Source organism: Mya arenaria, chromosome 7 (assembly GCF_026914265.1).
Source record: "Mya arenaria isolate MELC-2E11 chromosome 7, ASM2691426v1".
Taxonomy (NCBI): domain Eukaryota; kingdom Metazoa; phylum Mollusca; class Bivalvia; order Myida; family Myidae; genus Mya; species Mya arenaria.
Window position 1 is genome coordinate 52,819,415 of NC_069128.1, and position 23,627 is coordinate 52,843,041.

The window sequence follows — 23,627 nt, forward strand, 5'->3', positions numbered from 1 at the left end:
GCATACGCACTTTGTATTTTCACTTTCTAGTCGAACGAAGAACAAACGAACGTCAATAAAACTTCAACGAATAACGAATTTTTCAAGTTAATGATACATATTTAGCAGCTTGGTCGGAGCAGCAAGTTAATTAAACATTTTGTAACGTACTTGTCACAGTTTAAGTGAAAACGATTTGATATCTAGAACGTAAACATGCATTTTCTGTGAGCATGCTCTGCGAACGGCTCCGTGAAATGGCATGGTCTGAGACCGCATGGGGCTATAAATAGCACTCGGTATTGATCAAAGATTAATACCTTTAGATGGATCTATAGTTTGCATTGATAGCATAATTTATGCATTGAGGGTATATTTTATTTGCGTAATTAAATGATTCCGGCAATGCCAGAGTCATTTTTGGTATTCCGCAAATTGCGTCTAGAAAGAGTTGTCGTTCGTAATTTACAGTGCGGGTCAGACATGAGTTGTCTCTCTTTGCCCATTAACAACACGTGTTTGCAAATCTAGTCATTCAATTGATATGCTGTTTGGTTTAATTGCTATGTATGTTTAATATTCAAGGGTCCAGGGTATGATAAATACTCTGTACTTTGTAAAACCATGTAATAGAAATATGCTAGATCTATACTTTGTGAATTATGGTTTTTCTGTTGACAAATTCACCCTCTGCTACAATCAAGATTGTGTGGTTGTGTGAACAGTTAAATATAACTTGGCTGTAGTGTTCTAGAGTTTGTTTGTTATACACTGCACCCAATCTCAACGATCACAATGTAGATCTGGACATGCTTCTATTACAGTTAATGTGTTAAAGGTCATATACAGTCATATATAGTCATACTTGAAATAATAGTCATGTGTAATACTAGTCTCAGTCGTGAAAAGTTTGTTATTGTCATAACTTTAATGATTATGAGTCATTTTATTATAATTTCAGTTTTTACGGTTTACGGTACACATAGACGGTTTATGGAGATGAAACGAAACGAACAAATAAACTATAGAAAATCGAAACCCGTTGTTGAACACTATTGTCTAATTTGACCAAGCCAGCTACAGAGCAGGAGGTAATTTCCTCGTTCAGCTTTTCAACTAGATGAGATACTTGTAAGTCCTGATAATCAGTAGAAGTAGTTCGTAAAATCTTGAACAAAATGCTGTTCTTTTTAAAGGGGGTTAAACATGGGATTGATGATGTACCTATCGAACATTATTGAGGAAAACGTGCCAAATCATTACCTCATTCTGGTGCAATACCTTTGCTGGGCGATTTGCTGGCTTGCAGTAATCCTAACGGGTCGGCAAGTATCCCAACCATGGGTGTATTATGAGAGGTGATTTGCTGGTTCGCAGTAACCCTAACGGGTCGATAAGTATCCCAACCCGGTTCATAATTTCAGCGGTGATTTGCTGGCTTCCAGTAATCATAACGGGTCGCTAAGAATCCCAACCTGGTCCATAATTTGAGCGGTGATTTGCTGGCTTGCAGTAACCATAACGGGTCGATTAGTATCCCAACACGGTTCGTAATTTGCGAGGTGATTTGCTGGCTTGCAGTTACCCTTACGGGTCGATAAGTATCCCAACCGACAGCGTAATTTGCGAGGTGATTTGCTGGCTTGCAGTTACCCTTACGGGTCGATAAGTATTCCAACCGACAGCGTAATTTGAGAGGGGATTTGCTGGCTTGCAGTAACCCCTAACTAAGGAAACCATATTGGAACAAAAAAATACATTAATTAAAGTGTTTCCCTCAATATTTGCGTCCATCTGACCACTGCAAAATGTTTTCATAAAGATCGACATTATATTAAAATGTTCAGAGGCGTGTTTTGTTTTATTTCATCCACTTTATTTTGTATACACTATGATTAATAACTCATTCAACTCTTTTTTTCCTGCTTCATTCATCATATAACATACATCAATGGAAAACTTAGAATAAACAATTTTAAGGCGTTTTAATATATTTTCCTGGATTTTTATTGCTATCTTAAAGCACAAAAAATATGCCAATTGGGGGGTAAAAAATAACCATACATGAGTGAGTTTATAAATAAAGTTAACAATTATCATTTATATTAAACATAAAGAAAGGAAATGTGAACTTTTGTGTTCACAAGATAAAATCACATAGAGATATATCGCTGAATTCATCAATCTTTATTTAATGCTAAAAACTTGTAAAAAAGGATAGAAGAATCAAGTCTTATTCCACGATGACAATAATAACATCATAATTATAATATTCTATAAACCACTGGAAAGCATACAATAAAACAAAAGGCTTGAACAAAAACCACTTGATAGCACATACAAGTTTTCTTGATAGCACATACAAGTTTTCTTGATAGCACATACATGATAGTATATATTGTAAAATCACTTAACTATTTTGAAAAACGTCGCTTATATTTTGCGGCATGGTCAAAGCAAGCACATCTAGTTCATCCTAATTTAGTTGTGTAACAAGTTTTTCGGCTCACAGTTAACCAAGTTCATGGCATACGTGTCTTGTTTCAGCTAAAGTTGTTATCAGCACAACAATATTGTTGTTTTATCTAATTAAGACTTTAAGCTGAAAGTCCTGTTATGAAACACAATTAATTGTATTCAATGTCAAATATTCCGCTTAATCATAGTTAAAACAATCATTAAAATTGAAAATGTGATACATGTATTTCATTGCAAACTCAAATTTTATAGAAATTTGATTAGCCTTGTTCCTTGAACAACTGCAGTTAACATCATTCTCCATAGAAAGCTCATATAAACATCTGTTGAGATACAGTGTATTTGAAAATCAAATCTGTTTTTATCCTGATAGCAAACTAAACATTAATTCATCCAATAAGTTAAGAAAAGTAACAATAAGAATAGTTAGTTTAGCATTGTAGGCTCAAGTTACACAGGAAAGAATGACAGGACTTCATTCACAACATTGGCATATGCTGACGTAAGCTGGTTACGCGATGTCTTGTTTTGCCTGATTTTTTTCTGACGTCTGGTCTGACATGGACCAATCCCATAATTTTCGATAAGCAGGTGCATTCGGGGCAAGCCAGCATATGCCGATATTGTATGAATGAAGTCGTAAATGTCCTATAACAGACACAAACAGCAATAGTTTGGACTATTTCTTCTTGCCAGTAAGCCCCGCCCCCGCGTTAAACTTGTAGAAAATAATGTCCCCATCTTCCACTACATACTCTCGACCCTTCTGTTTGTACTTCCCTGCAGCCTGAAAAACAACACAATAAACCACTAAATAAGTAAATAAAAAGTGGAAGACAAGGCCAATATAAATTCATTGATAGATTTTCAGGGTAACATTTTATTTGCTATTTTTTTTATTTCTTAAACGACAATTCATCATTCATGCTCCCATCATGTTTCTGTGACTATTTTTCTCCCAAAACACCCCTGCTTAAAGGTAGAAGCTACAAACCTTGCATGCAGCATCTGATCCGGCCTCATGGAAGTCGTTATAGGCCATCACCTCAGCCATAATGAAGCCCTTCTCCATGTCTGTGTGGATACGTCCTGCTGCCTGGGGGGCCTTCGTGCCCTTCTGCAAGTGGACAAAAGTTTACTTATTAATGGTGGGGGTTGGTTGGTTATATGGCACAGTGGGCTTACTTAATGTTGGTATGGATACTCTCTGCTGCTTAAAGAACGATAAGACAAGGACAGGAATACATAGGAAAACCTCACACAGAGAATGTCAAATATGATTGATTTCAGCATATTCAGCCAGCCTAAATGTCCCTACGAAGCCTTTCTATATATCTTTAAAGGCCCATTAGCTGCAGTTTTGATGTAAGTGTGGGCGCATAAAATGCCACCTGTGGTTATGATCCATTTAATAACTAACATAATCAATGCTTAGTTGATCTGCTAGAGAAACTTACATTAGCATCATAGTTTGCAGTTTTTAGTGTTTTAAGCATAGCTGCAACATATTGTATTCATGGACCCTCAATTGAAAAATAAATTTGCAGATTGACAGATATACCTGTATAGTCCAACACTTGACCTCATCTTTTCCACCAGTGAAGAAGTATATTAAGCCTAGAGCCTTGTATCCCGTGACAACGATCTTCTCTAGAGCACTGCAAATATAAGGCATGTATCATTAGAGGAAGTATAATCAAGCCAAGAGACTGGTTCACATTTACTATGACCTCCAGTTCACTGCAAACATAAGGCTAGGTTATTTGAAGAAATATATAAGGCCTAGAGCTTTCTATCCCAGGCAGTGAAAACATATGGTAGGGATTATTATAAGAAGTATAATATCAAGCACAGAGCCTTGTGCCCTGTAACAATGATCTTATACCGGGCACTGCAAATATAAGGCAAGGTTCATTTGAAGAAGTATACCAAGATTGGAGGTTGGAACCATTAAACAAAGATCTTATCCAGTTCATTGTAAATATAAGGCAAGGATTATTTGTAGAAGTATGTCAACTTACAAGCCTAGAGCCTGGTACCATGTTACAACGAGCAACTCTAATGCAATTCAAATAAAAGATATGGTTTATTTGAAGAAAGTATATCAGGAGCCCTGTATCCTCTAGCCCTTGTCCGTCATGTTAATACTTCAGAGAGGACAACAGTTAATTAATGTAATACTTCTGCTGTAAAGATGACAATAGTTACATACCTTGGTGCTCCTTTCTCCTTAATGTAAGCCTGCTTCTCCTCTTCAGTTTGAAGGTCGAGGAGGTTAAGCTCGAATGCAGCACTGAACAGGATCACAGTCGCCCCGGCCTCATTGCTGTCTACCCATTCCTTGATCTTCGGCAACCTGGAATTCGGTTATAAATATTGACATAACACATCAAATTGCACACGCCCTTTATAACCAACTAATTTATTTAACAAAATAATGTATCAGTCAACATACATTCGTTCTCTGGGTCGTCATGTGATTTAACAGTTAAGATTATTTATACAAGGCTGGTTGGGTTATCCTTTTAACATTGGATCAATATCTTTAAAACAAACTCATGCTGTGTTTGTTTCCTTTATAGAACCAGTACTGGTTTCCATTTTGACAGGCCTTGAGAAGGTCCACTGGTGGAAAATGAACCCAGTCCTGATTAGTTTTAGCCAGGTTTTAAACAGGGCTGGGTGCTGCAGAAATGGACGGGGGGTGCTATGGGAGAAAAGGGCATATTTTATTGGGCAACGAAGAACTTGAACATCATGAATTTGACAGAAAATGTAAGGTATTATGTTTAATTTTGGTAATAAAACATGTATTTATAATCATAGTACAAGTTTTAATGAAAAGAAAGGAAATATTTCATTATCACAAAAGCATTTCATTCTATGAGGGCAGAATGGTGCCAATGCTGGCCTCGGGTAGAGCAGAAGGGTGCTTCCAAAAGAGGACAGGGTGCTGCTCCATTCCATTTCTCTTTAGAAAATTCTGACTGCTATAAAAAGACTTCACTATTTTTTTAAGAAAAAATCAACACTGAGCAAGTCACTAGGACCAGGTTTTGGGAAATGTCTTCTTACCATTTGTTTTTCTTTCGTATATAGTCCTTTTCTGACATATTTACTAAATATATGACCGGCTTTGCGGTGATGAACAAATGCTGGTTTAAAATATCAATCTGAAATGAAATAAACACATCTTTTAACATCAAAGTTACATGAATAATAAACTGGAACAATAATGAATACTAACTCATATTTTTTAAAGGAGAAGCATGATGCTAAAATAAATCCAGTCAATATATCGAGAGGGTCAAGACAGTTGGTTAGAAGTCCTTGGTTGCTAAGGAAGTCATTGGTTGCTAAGGTAGTCATAGAGTGCTAAGGAAGTTATTGGCTGCTATTGCTGTAGAAAGTTATAAAGATTGGTTGCTATGGATGTAGGAAGTTATAAGGAAGCAAGTGGCTGATGATGAAGTGTGTGGTTGCATTATAAGTCAATGGTTGCCAAGGTTATCATTGATTTCTAAGAAAGTGGTTGCTAAACAAATCATCGGTTGCCAAGGATATCATAGATTGCTAAGGAAGTAAGTGGTTGCTAAGCAATTCACTGGTTGTTTAGGAAGTCATTGGCTGCTTAGGAATATACAGTGGTTGCTGAGGAAGTCATAGGTTGCTATGGAAGTCATTGGATGCTATGGATGTAAGAAGTTACTAACCACTATATGAGGCTACATATCAAATAACAAGGATCTAGGCCTTGTGGTTTCAGATTATAAGATTTAAAAAAAAATACATAAGTAAATAGAAGACCTGACACCCCTTGGGTGGGACCAGCTTTGACCCCAGGGGCATAATTTGAACAATTTAGATAAAGAACCACTACATAATGCTATATTCTAAAATACCAAGGGTCTGGCCCATGTAATTTCAGAGAAGAATATTTCAAAGGGAGATTTTGTCTGATAAACCGACTGATTGTTCAAAGTGTCTGACTCTTACTAAAACTGCAACTTGTTACAATTAAGTCATGAAGTAAAAACTAGCCCCACACCCTGTCGGCAGAGTTTTTTAAAAGACCAAGATGGCTTGAAGGAATTTCATAAAAGACCACCTAAGCAACATTCTTTTGAAATCTGGGCAGTAATTTCTGAGGAGATTTATTTATGTGAAATTTGGTTGCCATTGGCCGAGTGGTTTAGAAGTTGATTGAGGGAAAATGTTGATGATGGATGGACAACAGACAGTCCCCAATCACAATAGCTAACGATTGAGCTCTTCTTGCTCAGGTGAGCTATAAAGCTAACATGCGGCTATCATATCACTAAAACTTTTTTCATCACTGCTAAAAACTATTATTTTAAATAGTCAAACGTACCTAAAGTGCCATAGTTTGATACAGAAATGTTTCACTCACCTCTTTTGCATCAAAATGGAGATTCCTGACCCACTTTCCACTATTCAGACATTCATGAACTTTTTTCAGACATTCCTGCAAAGTAATCAACAGTGGTTTAATGTTCAGTAATTAATATTAAAAAATATCAATATTTAAGTGCTTTTTATACCATACAATTACTGTGAAATCATTAATGTTCGTGGGGCATTAATGTTCGTGGTTTTCGTGGGTTGGGTGATCCACGAATTCAAGATCCCACGAAATATAAACCATTTATTCACTTTTTCAATTGCCTTGTTACGTACATACTCTAGTATATTCTTTACAGAGGTCGCAGTATACAGTGTTAAAACCTGTCTCACTGTATAACTTACGATCATTATTCTGTTAATATATTATAACTGCCTTTAACAAATAATGAACTAAATCAATTAAATGTGTTTTATGCAGCAAATGACAGTTATAAGCACGTGTTTAAACGTGTGCTGTTAATGAAAATCTCCAAGTTTACAAGATGTGCGTGATGAGTGTCCATACTCGATTTTTTTTTTCAATGAAATAATTAATCGATTATTAGTATATTGAAGGTTACTAAGCACCGAACGTGACAATATACGCACCTTTTCGGTGTTTTCACAGTTTGCAAAATTCTTAATTGGCATTCAATGGCTTCCCCTATCTGTATTTATAATCAGGGTACATCTTCTTTTATTACCTTTATTCCCAATTAAATCGATAAGTGACATGGGTATATGCACTAATTGGCATGTCGTACCACATTAGCGAGTGTCATAAACCGAGTGACGTAGAAGACGGAAATCACGGGCCAGTGCGTGGATATATAATGCAGACGATCTAGGACGATCGCATCTTCGATTTTTTTTTTTTCAAAAATGAAAATCCACGAATTCAAGTACCCACGAAATTTTTTTTTTCGGCAAACCACGAAATTTCATGCCCACGAACATTAATGATTTCACAGTATGTATTCTATAAAATTAAAATCTAAAATCATCAAGAAATGGTATCCCATGACATGTTTTATACCTTAATAAGGAAAACTAAAAGTATCCTATGTACCGGTATAGCTATGAAATTTCTGAATGTCTGGTGACCACATATTTTTTTTGTATCAATTGAACATATGCATTAAAAATAATACCGAAGAAAAACATTGAATGAAAACCTTTTCTGGCCATGATTTTTTGCATAATTTGATTTTAAAGAACTTCTGATTGGGATTGAGTTGGAATATTTAACATGTGGGATGCCATGATAAACTCCTACAAAAGAATACTCACATATTCTGGCTTTTTTCCTTTATCAGATCCGCGACCGACAGTGCGCTCGAGTGGCTCCAACTGCTTGTTTACAGCTTCCAGATCCTTGAGGCGGAGCTCGTCATGGATGATTTGCAGGTCACGTGACGGGTCCACATCCCCCTCAACGTGTATTACTTCTTCATCAGAAAATGCCCCTATGAAAAAAAATGTTTTTTATAGAGATGGATACACAACTAGCATATCTTCTAACGCCTGTTTCTAAATGTACACATGCATAGAATATACGGTAACTTTGGCATTTTTTTCCTCCCAATCTATATTTCTTTATCAATATGCTGAAATCAGCATTTTTTTCTCCCCAATATATACCATTATCAATATGCTATAATCAGGATTTTTTTCTCCCTAATATATATTTATCATAGCTAAAATCAGCATTTTTTTCTCCCCAATATATGTATTTATCAATATGCTAAAACCAGCATTTTTTCTCCCCAATATATGTATTTATCAATATGCTAAAATCAGCATTTTATTCTCCCCAATATATGTATTTATCAATATGCTAAAATTAACATTTTTTTCTCCCCAATATATTTATTTATCAATATGCTAAAACAGGGATGTGATTGACCTGGCAGCTGGAGGGCTGAAACATTTTCAACCATGGGTTTATGGGGCGCACTTGGGGTCAAAAGCGCACTGCTGCAGAATAAAAAATGGCTTTCTAGAAGCTCTCCTGACTTTGAATTTGAAGCAAACTTGAATATTAACTAAAACAACTGAAAGCAACAAAATAAAAAAAAATCAGGTTTTTTTGGGGGGGTGGGGGGTCTTTGGGGCCATTAGATCCGCGGAATTCCGCGAATCCGCGGACAAATCACATCCCTGTAAAATCAGCATTTTTACTCCCCAATATATTTATTTATCAATATGCTAAAATCAACATTTTTTTCTCCCCAATATATATATTTATCAATATGCTAAAATCAGAATTTTTTCTCCCCAATATATATATTTATCAATATGCTAAAATCAACATTTTTTTCTCCCCAATATATATATTTATCAATATGCAAAAACCAGCATTTTTTGTCCCCAATATATATATTTATCAATATGCAAAAATCAGCATTATTTGTCCCCAATATATATATTTATCAATATGCAAAAATCAGAAAAAAAATTCTCCCCAATATATATATTTATCAATATGCAAAAATCAGCATTTTTTTCTCCCCAATAACAGTATATATATTTATAAATATGCAAAAATCAGCATTTTTTCTGCCCAATATATATATTTATCAATATGCAAAAATCAGCATTTTTTCTGCCCAATATATATGCAAAAATCAGCATTTTTCTGCCCAATATATATATTTATCAATATGCTGAAATCTAACAAAGTTGCTGTGGGAGACACCATTGCTCATCTTCGAGCATTTTTCTGGCTGAACAAATTTGACATAAATCAAATATTATCAAAACCGGAGTCACAGGCTTTGTAAAACATGTGTGTATTGTCTGTGGCAACATGTGTACCAGGTTTCCTTATAAGATCTTCAAGGACTTTTGAAACAAGGACAAGGTTTAAGTTTAAGCAATGACATTGACTGATGACAATGACACCATGGCGTTGACAATAGATTGAATTTTTCTTTGAATGACTTGAATTTAAAAAGTTTGTAAACAATTTGTATTACCTGCTCAAAACTTTGGTATTACAAAGGCTTTTGATTGTAATTGACCATCCACTTACTGACAACATGGAAGATGGCATCGCAGGCCTTGATGTTTGAGAGGAAAGCGTTACCAAGCCCCTTGCCCTCGTGGGCTCCCTTCACAAGCCCAGCAATATCAACCACGTTCAAGAAAGCTGGGACTTTGCTGTGAAAGAAAAGAATCATTTTAGTTTAAAAAAACTTAAGACTAGATTGTTAAAGCCATCAGCTGTGATATAAATCAATTGTCAGTTCGTTACGTGGGCAGGAAAAGGTACCATATTTATAAAGCATCTTGTTGAACATTTCCGAAATGTTGACATCATTTTGGTTACCAGTACCCTCAACTTATCATTTACTTTTCATCAAATTTATAATAAATGTGTATGCAATTTATACTAACACGATGTTCTTGCTTATTTTTCAAACATCATTACTATGGAACGGTTAGGTGCTGTGATATAATTTGATATTCCTGTGCATATTGTCATCCGAATATATCTTGAGTGCTAATAGAATTTAAGAAATAGAAGATTTGTGCACTATGATGCTGCGAACGACATCAAGGCTATGACAATATGAGTTAATTTATCAAAAACAAACATTAGCTTTAACTTAACCTAAGGCCCTAATTTCTCTAATATTTTTGTTTTGGTATAATAAAAGCAATATTTACATTCTAAAAATTTGTTTACTAAAATAAAAGAAATTATCTATCTGATAATCATGATGAACTATTTTGATTTAAATGAAGATTTAAGATATTTGGTTAATGAAATAAGCTACTTAAGCTAGTCACATTTAAGTACTTCCAAAAAATTTGTGCCAGTTGATTACACTTGGTCTTACCTGGCAGGCTGGTAATGTTCACATAGGAAATTGTATCGCTCATCCGGCACAGGAACACGGCCTGTACAGAAAATAATACATGATCATAGCAAATGTCAATCACCAGAGACTCGGTTCGTTTAGGATAAAAGTAATTATTTATCTAGTCTTAAATCTATATTAGATTATTTGTACAACGATTGTGAAACAAGCCATTGCAACTTATATTAATCACTCTCGTTGACACGTGTTGCGCGGGAGTGTGGTCTTGTGTTGTGGGGGGAACCGGAGTATCCGGAGGAAACCCACTTTTCCTACTTGGTGACCACAAACTAAACTCACATTCGCCCAGGCCGGAAATTAAAAACGATTTAATAGCACCTTCACCCATATTTGACAGATTGATAAGCTTGTCACACACGGCAAACGTTATTCGGTTATCGGGCTTATTAAATGGCTTCAACCAGTCCTTGTATTGTTCATTTGTGTCCCACTGAGAGTTGTATCGACAAATTCCTTTGCTAGGACTATTTTTTTAAGCTTCGAAAACTCGCAAAAGCACAACCAAAAAAATGGAACCGGTGCAGTAGTAAACTTTTAATGTTCGTTTCGTACCCAAGCAGATTCGCACTCAATATGATATAGAATAGTTTGTAAGGATGTAATTTCACAATTTGTCATTTAAGTTTGGATTCTTAAGTTTAAATTTTACCAGATTTATTTTTTACGCACGTACAGACTTATTCCAGAATACTTTTTCATCTTTCCATGATGATTTTTTAATATTCCATGATTTTTCCATGATTAAATCCAAATAATCAAGATTCCATGATTTTTCAGATGTGTGCGAACCCTGTCTGTATTAAGTGCAACAAGTGGATTGCTCTAATTTCTATAACCTTGTGCTAATCTTTAATACTGGCTGAATTTCAATTCACATGAAGTTGTAAAAAAAAAAAATGCAATATGAAACTGAGAGAATATCGACTAAGATACCCCCAGAAGTTCCGGTAAAAAGTTTCATGTGAAAAGTCAGCTTTTCCATAACACAATCCCTCCTATATAAAGTATATAAAGTGCAGAATCTGAGCAAGCCCAGAAAACATTTAACTGGCGGAGGGCTCTGTTAATTTCCACCACTAGGTTGTACTCAAATCCCCTGGCAAGAAAAACATTGTGTAGACTATAAAAAGCCTTGTTCTTTATTAAAGGGGCTATACACCGTATGATGAAATAGGGAAAAAAAGAAAATTGGCCAAAAAAGTGACATAAACTTGGTATCTATGTGTACAATGCATTGAAACTAACTAACTGAAGTACCAAATAGTTTACAATTAATTTAGTTTTTCACAGTTTTTTTTCGTATTTTTCCATTAAAGGGACTGTACACCAGATTGGCACCAAAAAAAGTTTTTTTTGTAAAGAATCTCAGGACAATTATCTAATAGAATGTGTTATGCTTTGATATCATAATTGTAAAAAAAGTACCAAAGGTAAAAAAAAATTTTGTCGGAGACCGGGTTCAAACCTGTGTCGCCAAAATTGCAGTCTAACGTCGTATCCACTGAGCTACGAAGGCTTACTCTGAATGTGTGACATAATTAAGCTATAAACCTACCTCGACAATATCACGTGATAACACTGACTAGCCAATCACACATAAGGAATGAATTCTACCTGGTTGGCATACCCAGTAATCCTTTTTAATGGAAAAATACGAAATAACTGCTAAACTTGAATAAATTGTAAACTATGTGGTACTTCAGTTAGTAAGTTCCAATGCATTGTACACATCGATGCCAAGTGTATTTCAGTTTTCGACAATTTGCTTTTTTTCCCACTATTTTATCATACAGAGTACAGCCCCTTTAAAATAGATTGCTAGGTATGTCTACCTAGTAGAATTAGCTCTTATGCGTGATTGGCTAGTCGATGTTATCATGTGATATTACCAAGACAGGTATATAGCTTAAATATTCCAACAATTTAGGGTAAGCCTTCGTAGCACAGTGGATACAACACTGGACTGCAATTTTGGCGACACCGGTTCGAACCCGGTCTCCGCCTCGATTTTTTTTTTTACATTTGGGGACTTTTTTTACAATTATGATATCAAAGAGAAAAAATTTTTATTAAATAATTGTCCTGAGATTTGTTACAGAAAAAAACTTTTTTGTGCCAATCTGGTGTATAGTCCCTTTAAAATAAGTGATAACATTAAATCATAATAAGTTAATTGTACTTACTTTCATTGGGATCAATGGTGCAGAATGGGAAATTTTCTGCGTTGGCCTGGCTTTTCGTGAGAACATTGAAGAATGTAGACTTTCTGAAGTATACAAAAAACTTGGTTACAACAAATATTATATAATGATATACTTTTCATATAATAAATTTAATTTTGCCCTATATATACATTTTGTATCTTGAAGAGCCCATGACAGTCAAAACCAGTCACAGCATGGGTATTGACATTCGATTTTCAGTCAAGTGACTTCTCTCACATATTTTTGAATGAGGCCTAGGTCCAACGACACTTAGTTTTGAAACAGCTAGATATTTAAATCAATGATTATTGGAAAATTGCTAAAAATCCTGGCATTTATGAAATGATGGAATCAAGAAATGTAAACATTATGATTTTCAGTGATTTTTCCTACCACTAATGTGTAAAAAGTTGTCTATTTGGGATTGCTAATGCAGGGTTCGAATTTAACTTTGAGGAGCACGATTTCACAAAATTTTGCGAGTGCATTTTGAGGCAACTCGCAAAATGAAAAATCAACTTGCAATTTTATTATTTGCTTTATTCCCTTATAATATTGTCTAATTAAAGTAGAAATTTACACCTAAGACATATTATGAATATTAAAAAGTATCAATCTTGAGTGACTCGACTACTAGAACTTGTTGATGGCTTATTCTATTTGGTGGGTACGGAAAGACTCATCTGATGCTGGCAGCTTTTTGATAACAAAGCTGTCCAATAATTTGACATTGTTCACTTTGTATATTTACCCTCGCCATCGGGTAATTTAATACCCATTCGACAAGCACGCTACAGATTTCATTAAGTCTGTAAGTATTAAAATCACTAACATTATAAATTTGAAATAAAAAAAACAACAGTAAATGTAGCGTGGATACTTTGGACCATGAAATATATCGATCCACGAAGTCTATTCATTTTGACAGTTGGGCGAAAATATATTCAAAGGATGATGGGGTTTACATATAGTGCGCGAAAGCGCTAAATTTAGCCAATTACTGAATTAGGTGATAACGTCATTCGTATTCACTTTGTATAATGCATGCCTCGGAGCATCCCGGAAAGATTCGAGATAAAACTCGGCCTTTTCCGTATTTGTTCTTTTTTTGAAACTTACTGTTAGGCTGTTGACACTCGACTACGTAGCGGAGTAAAGTTCATGTTTATTCTGCTTTCCTTTAAACATTTTGTGGTCTAGAAAAAGTCACTCACAGAATTTTGCGAGCTTGAATAAAAGTCACTCGCAATTTGTAAATGTCGCTCGCATTTTGCGAGTATGCGAGTCTAAATTCGAACCCTGTAATGAGCCAAATTTCACCATTATTTGATGGTAATATTAAGTGATATTTATATATGTGGCATTTTAAACACTTTCAAATAAGATTACAGTGATTACCCCACATTTGGCAGTCCCACGATTCCAATTTTCAGATTTGTTCCTATTCGTCCAATGAGTGGAGGGGGGGCATTTGCCCCATCATCCTTCTTCTTTGGTGGCATTTTGCGACACTGTAGTGTAGAAAAATAAAACCATTGGAAACAGTTATCCAAATAAGGCATTCCGATGAAAAAGACATAATTCTTAACACTGGTGCTTGGCATTAAATATATTTCAACAAACCTGTGATATAATGTCAAGAATTTGAGCAAGCCGGAAAGCATTCTAACACTGCAGGGCTTACGGGCTTCTGCAATTTAGACCACTGTTAAAATGAAGGTCGGGAGAAATGGAAGCCATGTTCATGGCATTTTTATTTTAAATGTTTATATAAATATAAAAAAAAATGGGACTTTTCTGTGCCCTCAGCAAATGAGTTTACGCCAAAAATGAACAATACAAAAACAATTTGTTGAAAAGAAAAGCTTTTTTTTTTAATGATTCAAGGAACAAACAGTCTTCTGATCATTTTTGGAAAGGATTTTATGAGAACAACCTAGTGAAAATAATACAGAAAAAAAGCATATTATTATACTAATCTGCCCTTGAAACTTTGCAAAGTGACTTATTTTATGTTGGATTTCCCTTGAAATAACAATTGAAAATGGAACTATTTCTCTTTTTTTGTTTTCTCAGAAAAAACAACAACACTAGGCTGATTTAGCTAAAGAACTTCAGCGAACACATTATATATTACCTTTTTGGGTGTGTTCGCTGAAGAGAACGCAGTATCCAAACCCTACCAGAATTCGTGACATTTTTATGTCACGCTGTTATTTCACTTGTATGTATTATGAAGCAATTTTGTGTCAAATTGTCTTCGTAATATTTGTTATTTTTTATTTTATAGTTCTTAATGTTTTTGTCCGGTAAGTCTGATGTACATATTGTCTCTTTTGCTGTTCAGATGTAAATCTTTTATTCATATGGAATATATGATATTTGGTATGAAAATTAATGTTGTCTTATGAGGAATTCATTTATATTCTTTATAACATAGAACCTTTAAATTATATGCAATATTTCATACATTTTCTTTATTTCCTTTTACATCTGAAGGGTTTCATAATGGTTTTTAATTCTTCAACAAACTGTTATTTCTTGTGTCTACATGTTTCCTTTAATTTTAGCACCTTCATTATTTTATGTTCTAACTAATCTTTATGCAACAGGCTTAGCTAGACAAGTTTTGATAGCTAAGCCTGAGTGAGACATTTCAGACATTCTTGTTACTTCTTAACCTTTTAAAACAACAATATGTTTCATATAAAAGCCTGAGGATCACTTTTATTAAGGACTTCGAATTGTATGGTGTTCCATTACATTACTTTATACTTTGTGTGTTACCAAAGTCAGGACATTGTGTTACAAATATTATTTTCGACTTTGTGTGCGTTACCAAAGTTATAATAAAGGACATTGTGTTACAAATATATATTTCTAGGAACAGTTTTATAAGTGTGTTTAATAATTTGTGTTACAAATTTAAAATACTTAAACACTTGTGTTACAAGAATCATTGATGACGCTGTATAAATAACTTCTACTGGTGTTCCATAGAACTGTATGCATGTGATTATATTCTGGACGTTATTAAAACTTCAAAACATTCATTGTGAGTTGCGTCAGGATTTGAACCCACACATTCACGTCATTATATATGCATTGTACATACAAAATAACTGTATCCTCAGGTAAATGAAGTAAAATGTAGTTCACAAACACATTTTCAACACCAAAAAACTCTTTAAAGATAGTTGAATTAGCATTTTAATTAATCCTTTTACAAGCATTTCTTAACTAGGTCATAGTTGTGTTCAAATTTAATCACGTGACACCAAGATTTTCAGAAAATACCCATTTGACCTACATTTGAACTCACAAATGTAGTGTTTATTTTGCTGTTATTTTTCTATTTCGAATAATTAGTGAATAACTAATAACAAATTTGGAATAAATCAATTGTTTTTACTTATCAAAAAGGTATTTTCAGCCTTACTTCAATTGGATTTAACTCAATGAACAATGTGAATCCGATACTGTAAATAGAATCCAACGACGTCATCATGGTCATGTGATTGCATTGCATCATCACACTCAATTGATTCTGGTTGACTTTACTATGGGTGTTACGCCATAACTTTAATGTGTTGTAAACATCAAAAAAATAAATATCAACATTAAAGTTATGGAAGCCAGAACTAGGCTGATTGAGCTGGTGACTTATAATTCTCACTTGACACACCGGCAAACAACTTGACTTGGTCAGCAGATCACAACAAACATTGTCACATTAAATTTTAATACTCAGCCTATATCCTACAGCTTTAAAGTGTTGTTTTGTTCTTGTTATAGTAAACCTGAGTGTAAAAGTGTGCCTGGTGTGTTGCTATAACCTGCTCTTACCGTCTTAGAAAACCGACTGGCAAAATCCCACAACCGCCTTAACACCAGCCACAGCAGTCCAACCAATAACACTGATTGGGGGGCTGGTTCAAACCAACGTTAACCTGGGAGGAAGTGTTTCTTATGTGGGGCTAGAATCAAATAATACTAAACACACGGCCTGTAAACACCAGCTCCACCACTTTACGGTGGTGCAAAGAAAAAGAGCTGTAGACACTTCCGTGGTGGAGCTGTGCCCTATGTTTACATGAACAAACGTGAGTATGATTTATATTTTGTTTGATAATTTCATTTTACTGACATATTTCGAAAATCAACAGCAACAGCGCCACCACTTATAAATATGTGCATTTTTCCTTTTTAAGAAGTGCTTATCAGTTTTGTTGTGTTCCGGCATAAGTACCATACATAACAGTTATGTTTGCATGCGTGAGAATGTTCTTACGGGGTGTGTAAGCATCTAAATGTACTTGCTATGCAATCAGATCACAAAATATGCACCAGTTCGATTCGGGAAAAAAGCTCCCGACACCACAGTTTGCACAATATTGAAACGAAATAGTAACCAGCCTATAGTAGAAGTGTTCTAACACGGTACCACATTCTCCGATTTTCGAAATATGTCCGCTAAATGAAATTATCAAATAAAATATAAATCATACTCACGTTTGTTTATGTAAACATAGTCCACAGCTCCACCACGGAAGTGTCGACAGCTCTTTTTCTTTGCACCACCGTAAAGTGGTGGAGCTGGCGTTTAGAGGCCGAGAAACAGCAGAGCTCTAATCGACTGAAGTTACCTGATGGATGGTTCAACCCACCAGCAGCAACTACTTTGACAGGACCCACCCTTTTTGCCACAAACCACTATTTTTTTATTTAATCTACTATATCTAATTAATTTTTTGGGGGCAGGGGGGGGGGGGGTCCTGTCAACGTTATTGCCCCCTGTGGTTCTACCACTCGCACACAAACACACTACACTGTCTACAGTTACCCACACTACCATTCTAGGATAAATAAACAAAAAATGTGTCAACATAATCGCCCCACCCACCAATTTCACAACGGATAACAGGGAGAATTTTAAAATAAGGAAATGTTTACACAAATTCTAGTCCTTTTTACATAAATCCAAAAATGTCTTGTGGAACACTTACATAGCTGTTTCGCAAATATGAAACAGTTCTTAAAACAAGAAGAATTTATACCGGCTAATGCTTTCAACGTGTTTTGCCCAATATGGTGAAATGCTGCTGGTTCCCCGCAATTTGTTTACATTTGTAACCACTTCCGTTCGTACGAATCTACAGGTTACATTAAACCCACAATCGATTCGGCTTACTAATCCTGGACATAAATTGCTTATATTGCGAAATGTTTGCAAATATGCGTGTTCTTATTTCTGATACATACATCACTTAAATGTTATATTATCATTTGCCATTCCATACATCATTGTGTTTATTCTTCGTACATATTTCTAATAAAATGATGCCCACATGGGCATGAAACCTCGAATTACACTTTCGTCTAGCTTTCCAACTTTGCAATCAGTTATAGATAAATAACTTAATAATTTTAGTTGCTGTAATCTTAATTTGATGCAAACTGAAATCTGGATAATTTTATATATAAACAACGTAAGTATATATATTAAATTGTTTCTTAAAGTGGGTACCATTTGTTTTAAACGTGTTGCTGTGTTACTGTCAAATTTTCGTGCATTGGATATTATAAACGCGTTGTTGTGCTACTTTTATTTTATTGTGTAATGAAATGGATTTTTATTGAAAATTATAATGTCTGATTCTGTTTTGTGTATTGAGTGTGATAAGGTTGTGAGGCCACTGCAACATGCCATCACCTGCGATGTATGTGACCGTTGGCAGCATCGAGTCTGCGATACAGGTAGGTGCAAGTAATATGTTTTAAAGACACAAAAAATGTATAGAAATGTATAACACTTTCCCATAACTCATGTAATTTAGATCAAAATGCACGTACCGCCAAAGGTATATCAAAGCTGTTGTCATTGACACTGGTCTGACTTGTGATTCCCTAGTATAAAAGTTTTGCTATGTGTCTTTGTTATGTTAATTGTATCATAAACGGTAGTGTTTAAACATAATTCTGTATATCCATAGGACATACGCGATGTACATACTCTTGTTCCTTTTGTGTTGTATGTACCACGCAGCATGAACCTTGCGGTATATAACACTGATATCATTACCTTTTCATATTATACCTAAATAACATATTTAAATTTACAAATAGACAAATATGCATGAAAAACAATGATATGACTGATATAAAAAATATAATTAAAAACTAAATAACGATTTTTAATGATTTTTAATATAAATTATAGAAAATCTAAGGAAGTTTATTTGTTATAATTGTTAATTATTAATTGATCATTAAAGACATCAAAGAAAAATTGTCTTTGAACCATGCGTTCTTTGCAAGGCAAACTGTAAGTGTTGTGGGTGTGAAAAAGACATTCAAAAACGTGTGAATGAATAATTGTCTTTAATTTGTTAATGTTATTTACAGTTGATTAAAGAAGATTTGAGTAATATAAACAACGTAAGTATATATATTAAATTGTTTCTTAAAGTGGGTACCATTTGTTTTAAACGTGTTGCTGTGTTACTGTCAAATTTTCGTGCATTGGATATTATAAACGCGTTGTTGTGCTACTTTTATTTTATTGTGTAATGAAATGGATTTTTATTGAAAATTATAATGTCTGATTCTGTTTTGTGTATTGAGTGTGATAAGGTTGTGAGGCCACTGCAACATGCCATCACCTGCGATGTATGTGACCGTTGGCAGCATCGAGTCTGCGATACAGGTAGGTGCAAGTAATATGTTTTAAAGACACAAAAAATGTATAGAAATGTATAACACTTTCCCATAACTCATGTAATTTAGATCAAAATGCACGTACCGCCAAAGGTATATCAAAGCTGTTGTCATTGACACTGGTCTGACTTGTGATTCCCTAGTATAAAAGTTTTGCTATGTGTCTTTGTTATGTTAATTGTATCATAAACGGTAGTGTTTAAACATAATTCTGTATATCCATAGGACATACGCGATGTACATACTCTTGTTCCTTTTGTGTTGTATGTACCACGCAGCATGAACCTTGCGGTATATAACACTGATATCATTACCTTTTCATATTATACCTAAATAACATATTTAAATTTACAAATAGACAAATATGCATGAAAAACAATGATATGACTGATATAAAAAATATAATTAAAAACTAAATAACGATTTTTAATGATTTTTAATATAAATTATAGAAAATCTAAGGAAGTTTATTTGTTATAATTGTTAATTATTAATTGATCATTAAAGACATCAAAGAAAAATTGTCTTTGAACCATGCGTTCTTTGCAAGGCAAACTGTAAGTGTTGTGGGTGTGAAAAAGACATTCAAAAACGTGTGAATGAATAATTGTCTTTAATTTGTTAATGTTATTTACAGTTGATTAAAGAAGATTTGAGTAATATAAACAACGTAAGTATATATATTAAATTGTTTCTTAAAGTGGGTACCATTTGTTTTAAACGTGTTGCTGTGTTACTGTCAAATTTTCGTGCATTGGATATTATAAACGCGTTGTTGTGCTACTTTTATTTTATTGTGTAATGAAATGGATTTTTATTGAAAATTATAATGTCTGATTCTGTTTTGTGTATTGAGTGTGATAAGGTTGTGAGGCCACTGCAACATGCCATCACCTGCGATGTATGTGACCGTTGGCAGCATCGAGTCTGCGATACAGGTAGGTGCAAGTAATATGTTTTAAAGACACAAAAAATGTATAGAAATGTATAACACTTTCCCATAACTCATGTAATTTAGATCAAAATGCACGTACCGCCAAAGGTATATCAAAGCTGTTGTCATTGACACTGGTCTGACTTGTGATTCCCTAGTATAAAAGTTTTGCTATGTGTCTTTGTTATGTTAATTGTATCATAAACGGTAGTGTTTAAACATAATTCTGTATATCCATAGGACATACGCGATGTACATACTCTTGTTCCTTTTGTGTTGTATGTACCACGCAGCATGAACCTTGCGGTATATAACACTGATATCATTACCTTTTCATATTATACCTGAATAATGTTTGTTTTCTGGATATGAATTGCAAACAAGTGACAACTTGATAGTTCTACATATATTATACAACAAATATGCATTTTAAAAAGAGTAAAACAATATATCCGTAATAAGAGTGAAATAATATTCTGTTCGACAACTTGATAGTTCTACATATATTCTACAACAAATATGCATTTTAAAAAGAGTAAAACAATATATCTGTAATATTAGAGTGAAATAATATTCTGTTTGAGATGCGAAGAGATAATCGGTATTATTCGGTAAGTGTGAGAATTAGCGGTTGGGAAAGTCGGAACAAACCTTGTAGACGCTTGTAAACACAAAGTGTCACAATTCCAACGCCTGATACCTCTGTGGAATGTGACAATTCGCCATAATACCGTCTGTCTAAAAACACCTATTAAGCCAGTATGGTTTTGCATACGTATTCAGTATAAGATTAATAATAGTTTTTTTCATCCTTACCTAATTTGAATATAAATTACTGAATTTCATAAAAAATAAAATGTAACTTTCTTTCCATGTGCCTGTTTATTTATTATTAAATTGTAGTTATAAGAAGATGTATTGTATACTAGTTCTTATAAAATATCTGTTCTCTTCTGTTCATAAATCATTATCCATCAATATCCATCTTAAAAGGCTTTATACCATGGAACGTTTTTGACGTACATTTCAATAATACAATTTAATAATGATGTTTGATAACTGCAGGTGTTGCAGAAACTGATAGAAATAATGGAAGAGGCGCCGAAAGTCGAAGGTTTTGTGATGGATTTTGAAGCAGGTAAGGATATAGCAAAATGAAAAAAATAACAATTCATCATGGTAAAATTGAATATCACATTATATATATATATATATCATACAATGTTTCCTTTCAGGTCTATGGCAGGCCCTCCGCTCCGTTTTCCCGGGTACCCAGCTGAAGGGATGCGCATTTCATTGGTGCCAGGCTGTTCTGCGCCACGTCCAGCACCTGGGGCTAAAGGCAACTTATGAGCGGAGAGAGGGAGCCCACCAGCTCATCAGGAAGCTGTTAGCCCTTCCATTTCTTCCGGGACAACACATAGAGCGCGCCTTCATTAAGCTTAAAGACCGGGCAGAGGGGAGTTCGGACCAGATGAAGGAACTCTTCACGTACGTTGAAGATCAGTGGATGGAGAGCTCCCTCTGGAGCACCACTGAGTGGTCTGTGTACCGACAGACGATACGAACAAACAATGACACCGAAGGTAAATACAAAACTGTTTATTTATTATATTCCCCGTATCATTTCCGGTAATAGCATTCACTAAAAATAGAAAATCATGTATGTTTTAATTTTAATTGTGTTATGACTGTAATTTCAGGATGGCATCGCCGGTTGAACTTTTCTGCCGGTCGGTCAACCCTGCAGTTTTACGTTTTGCTGAGTTTGCTGCTGAGGGAATCCAAAATGGTGAATGTAACACATCAACTGGTGTCGGAGGCAGCCCTTGGCCGTCAGCGTCGAGAGCGCTACAGAGACATCGACGCCAGGATCATGGATGAGTGGGACTCATACGATTCCCATGAGGTCACCTGCGAAGAGTTCCTCAAAAATGTTGGTGCCATCTACGGCGGCCGATAGGTGTCAAGACTGATGTTAGACAATGGACATGTCATATTATTAGCAACATAGTTGTGTATAATATTTAAAGAATATTTTTAAAAAAAGGTTTAAACATTCCTTCTTCAATTCTATTTCGTTTTATAAAAATATCTCGTGAATAAATCTTTACATGTTTTCAAGTGTACAGATATTTTCTTTAAATCTATTTTTATCTATACCTTTGTATGCATGTATACATTATATTTAGTCAATTAAAATAAAAAAATAAAAATAACATGTTGTTTACTTATGTTTAGAAATAAAAAAATAAAATAAAATTAAGGGCCGAAACGTCTCGGTAATCAGGGGCCGAAACGTCTACGTGCTGGGGACGATTTGGTAAGGGGCCGAAAAGGTAACCGTTTGAGCTAGGGGCCGATTTGGTAAGGGGCCGATTTGTCTGGTAGCCATTTTTCGAGGGTTTACTGGCCTCAACGATTATATTATCGCGAACCTCTATTTAACAAGCATGTTTCCACATTACTGAAATGATTAGTTTTAATGGGGATAAACGTATTATATAGGGAGCTCTCACATTTGAAGATTAAACATTGAATAAATCTACAAATAAATCCTACTGTAGTCTGTTTGTCATGTAAGCTTATGTACAGCTATCTTACAAACAGAAAACAACGGGTCAATGTTGGTGGGACTCCACCTTGAAAGGCGTGGCATAACGATAAATAGAAGAGCCTCCAGTCTTGAACATCTGTCTTAATGACATATTCTACGACAATACTCGTTCTGTGTGTGATAAGAATCCTGATGTCGTTAATACCACTCTTTTGCAGATGGAAGTAACATTTTGATTGTAAAATGACATTCAGATATACATTGAAGCTTCTTCTTCTCCCATAAACCTGGGATCAATAATACATAATCTTACTCCCAGCATAAACTGAGCTGGGGCTCTTAATGGGGCGTTCTTAGCGTAGTTTATTATTTGAAAATCTATCATTTTATAAAGGAATCGAAGGTGTAAATTATGAAATGCCGTCTTTTTTCTGGGTGATCACTCACTCATGTCTCGTTCTTTGGCA

General features: G+C 34.7%; 2 protein-coding genes across 3 annotated transcripts; one reads left to right on the top strand and one right to left on the bottom strand.

Annotated features, from left to right (window-relative positions):
• Positions 1-1,891: 1,891 nt before the first annotated feature.
• Positions 1,892-18,094, bottom strand: LOC128241934 (obg-like ATPase 1). Of its 2 annotated transcripts, none has more exons than XM_052959072.1 (12): positions 18,010-18,094; positions 14,351-14,463; positions 12,932-13,014; positions 10,707-10,767; positions 9,896-10,023; positions 8,152-8,327; positions 6,869-6,943; positions 5,533-5,630; positions 4,670-4,813; positions 4,019-4,115; positions 3,452-3,574; positions 1,892-3,244 (listed from the first exon to the last, which is right to left on the bottom strand). In XM_052959072.1, the coding sequence occupies exons 2-12, from the start codon at positions 14,452-14,454 to the stop codon at positions 3,137-3,139; spliced, it is 1,197 nt and encodes a 398-aa protein (XP_052815032.1). In that variant the 5' UTR covers positions 14,455-14,463; positions 18,010-18,094; the 3' UTR covers positions 1,892-3,136. The 2 variants fall into 2 exon arrangements, with proteins under 2 accessions (XP_052815032.1, XP_052815033.1); XM_052959073.1 differs by having other exon boundaries at positions 17,959-18,054.
• A 2,046-nt stretch (positions 18,095-20,140) lies between these two features.
• Positions 20,141-22,566, top strand: LOC128241241 (uncharacterized). Its single transcript, XM_052958188.1, has 5 exons — positions 20,141-20,339; positions 20,526-20,607; positions 21,669-21,741; positions 21,839-22,189; positions 22,307-22,566. Exons 2-5 carry the CDS (start codon positions 20,554-20,556, stop codon positions 22,564-22,566), a joined length of 738 nt encoding a protein of 245 aa, XP_052814148.1. The 5' UTR covers positions 20,141-20,339; positions 20,526-20,553.
• Positions 22,567-23,627: the final 1,061 nt, after the last annotated feature.

What these genes read in the sequence shown, in the direction of transcription:
- LOC128241934 (XM_052959072.1), bottom strand. Translation starts at nt 14,454, where the DNA reads ATGCCACCAAAGAAGAAGGATGATGGGGCAAATGCCCCCCCTCCACTC. An exon ending in AAGGAGAAAGGAGCACCAAG is followed by an intron (nt 4,116 to 4,669) that starts GTATGTAACTAT and finishes TTATATTTGCAG; the next exon opens with TGCTCTAGAGAAGATCGTTG. An exon ending in GATCAGATGCTGCATGCAAG is followed by an intron (nt 3,245 to 3,451) that starts GTTTGTAGCTTC and finishes GTTGTTTTTCAG; the next exon opens with GCTGCAGGGAAGTACAAACA.
- LOC128241241 (XM_052958188.1), top strand. Translation starts at nt 20,554, where the DNA reads ATGCCATCACCTGCGATGTATGTGACCGTTGGCAGCATCGAGTCTGCG. An exon ending in GCATCGAGTCTGCGATACAG is followed by an intron (nt 20,608 to 21,668) that starts GTAGGTGCAAGT and finishes TGATAACTGCAG; the next exon opens with GTGTTGCAGAAACTGATAGA. An exon ending in AACAAACAATGACACCGAAG is followed by an intron (nt 22,190 to 22,306) that starts GTAAATACAAAA and finishes CTGTAATTTCAG; the next exon opens with GATGGCATCGCCGGTTGAAC.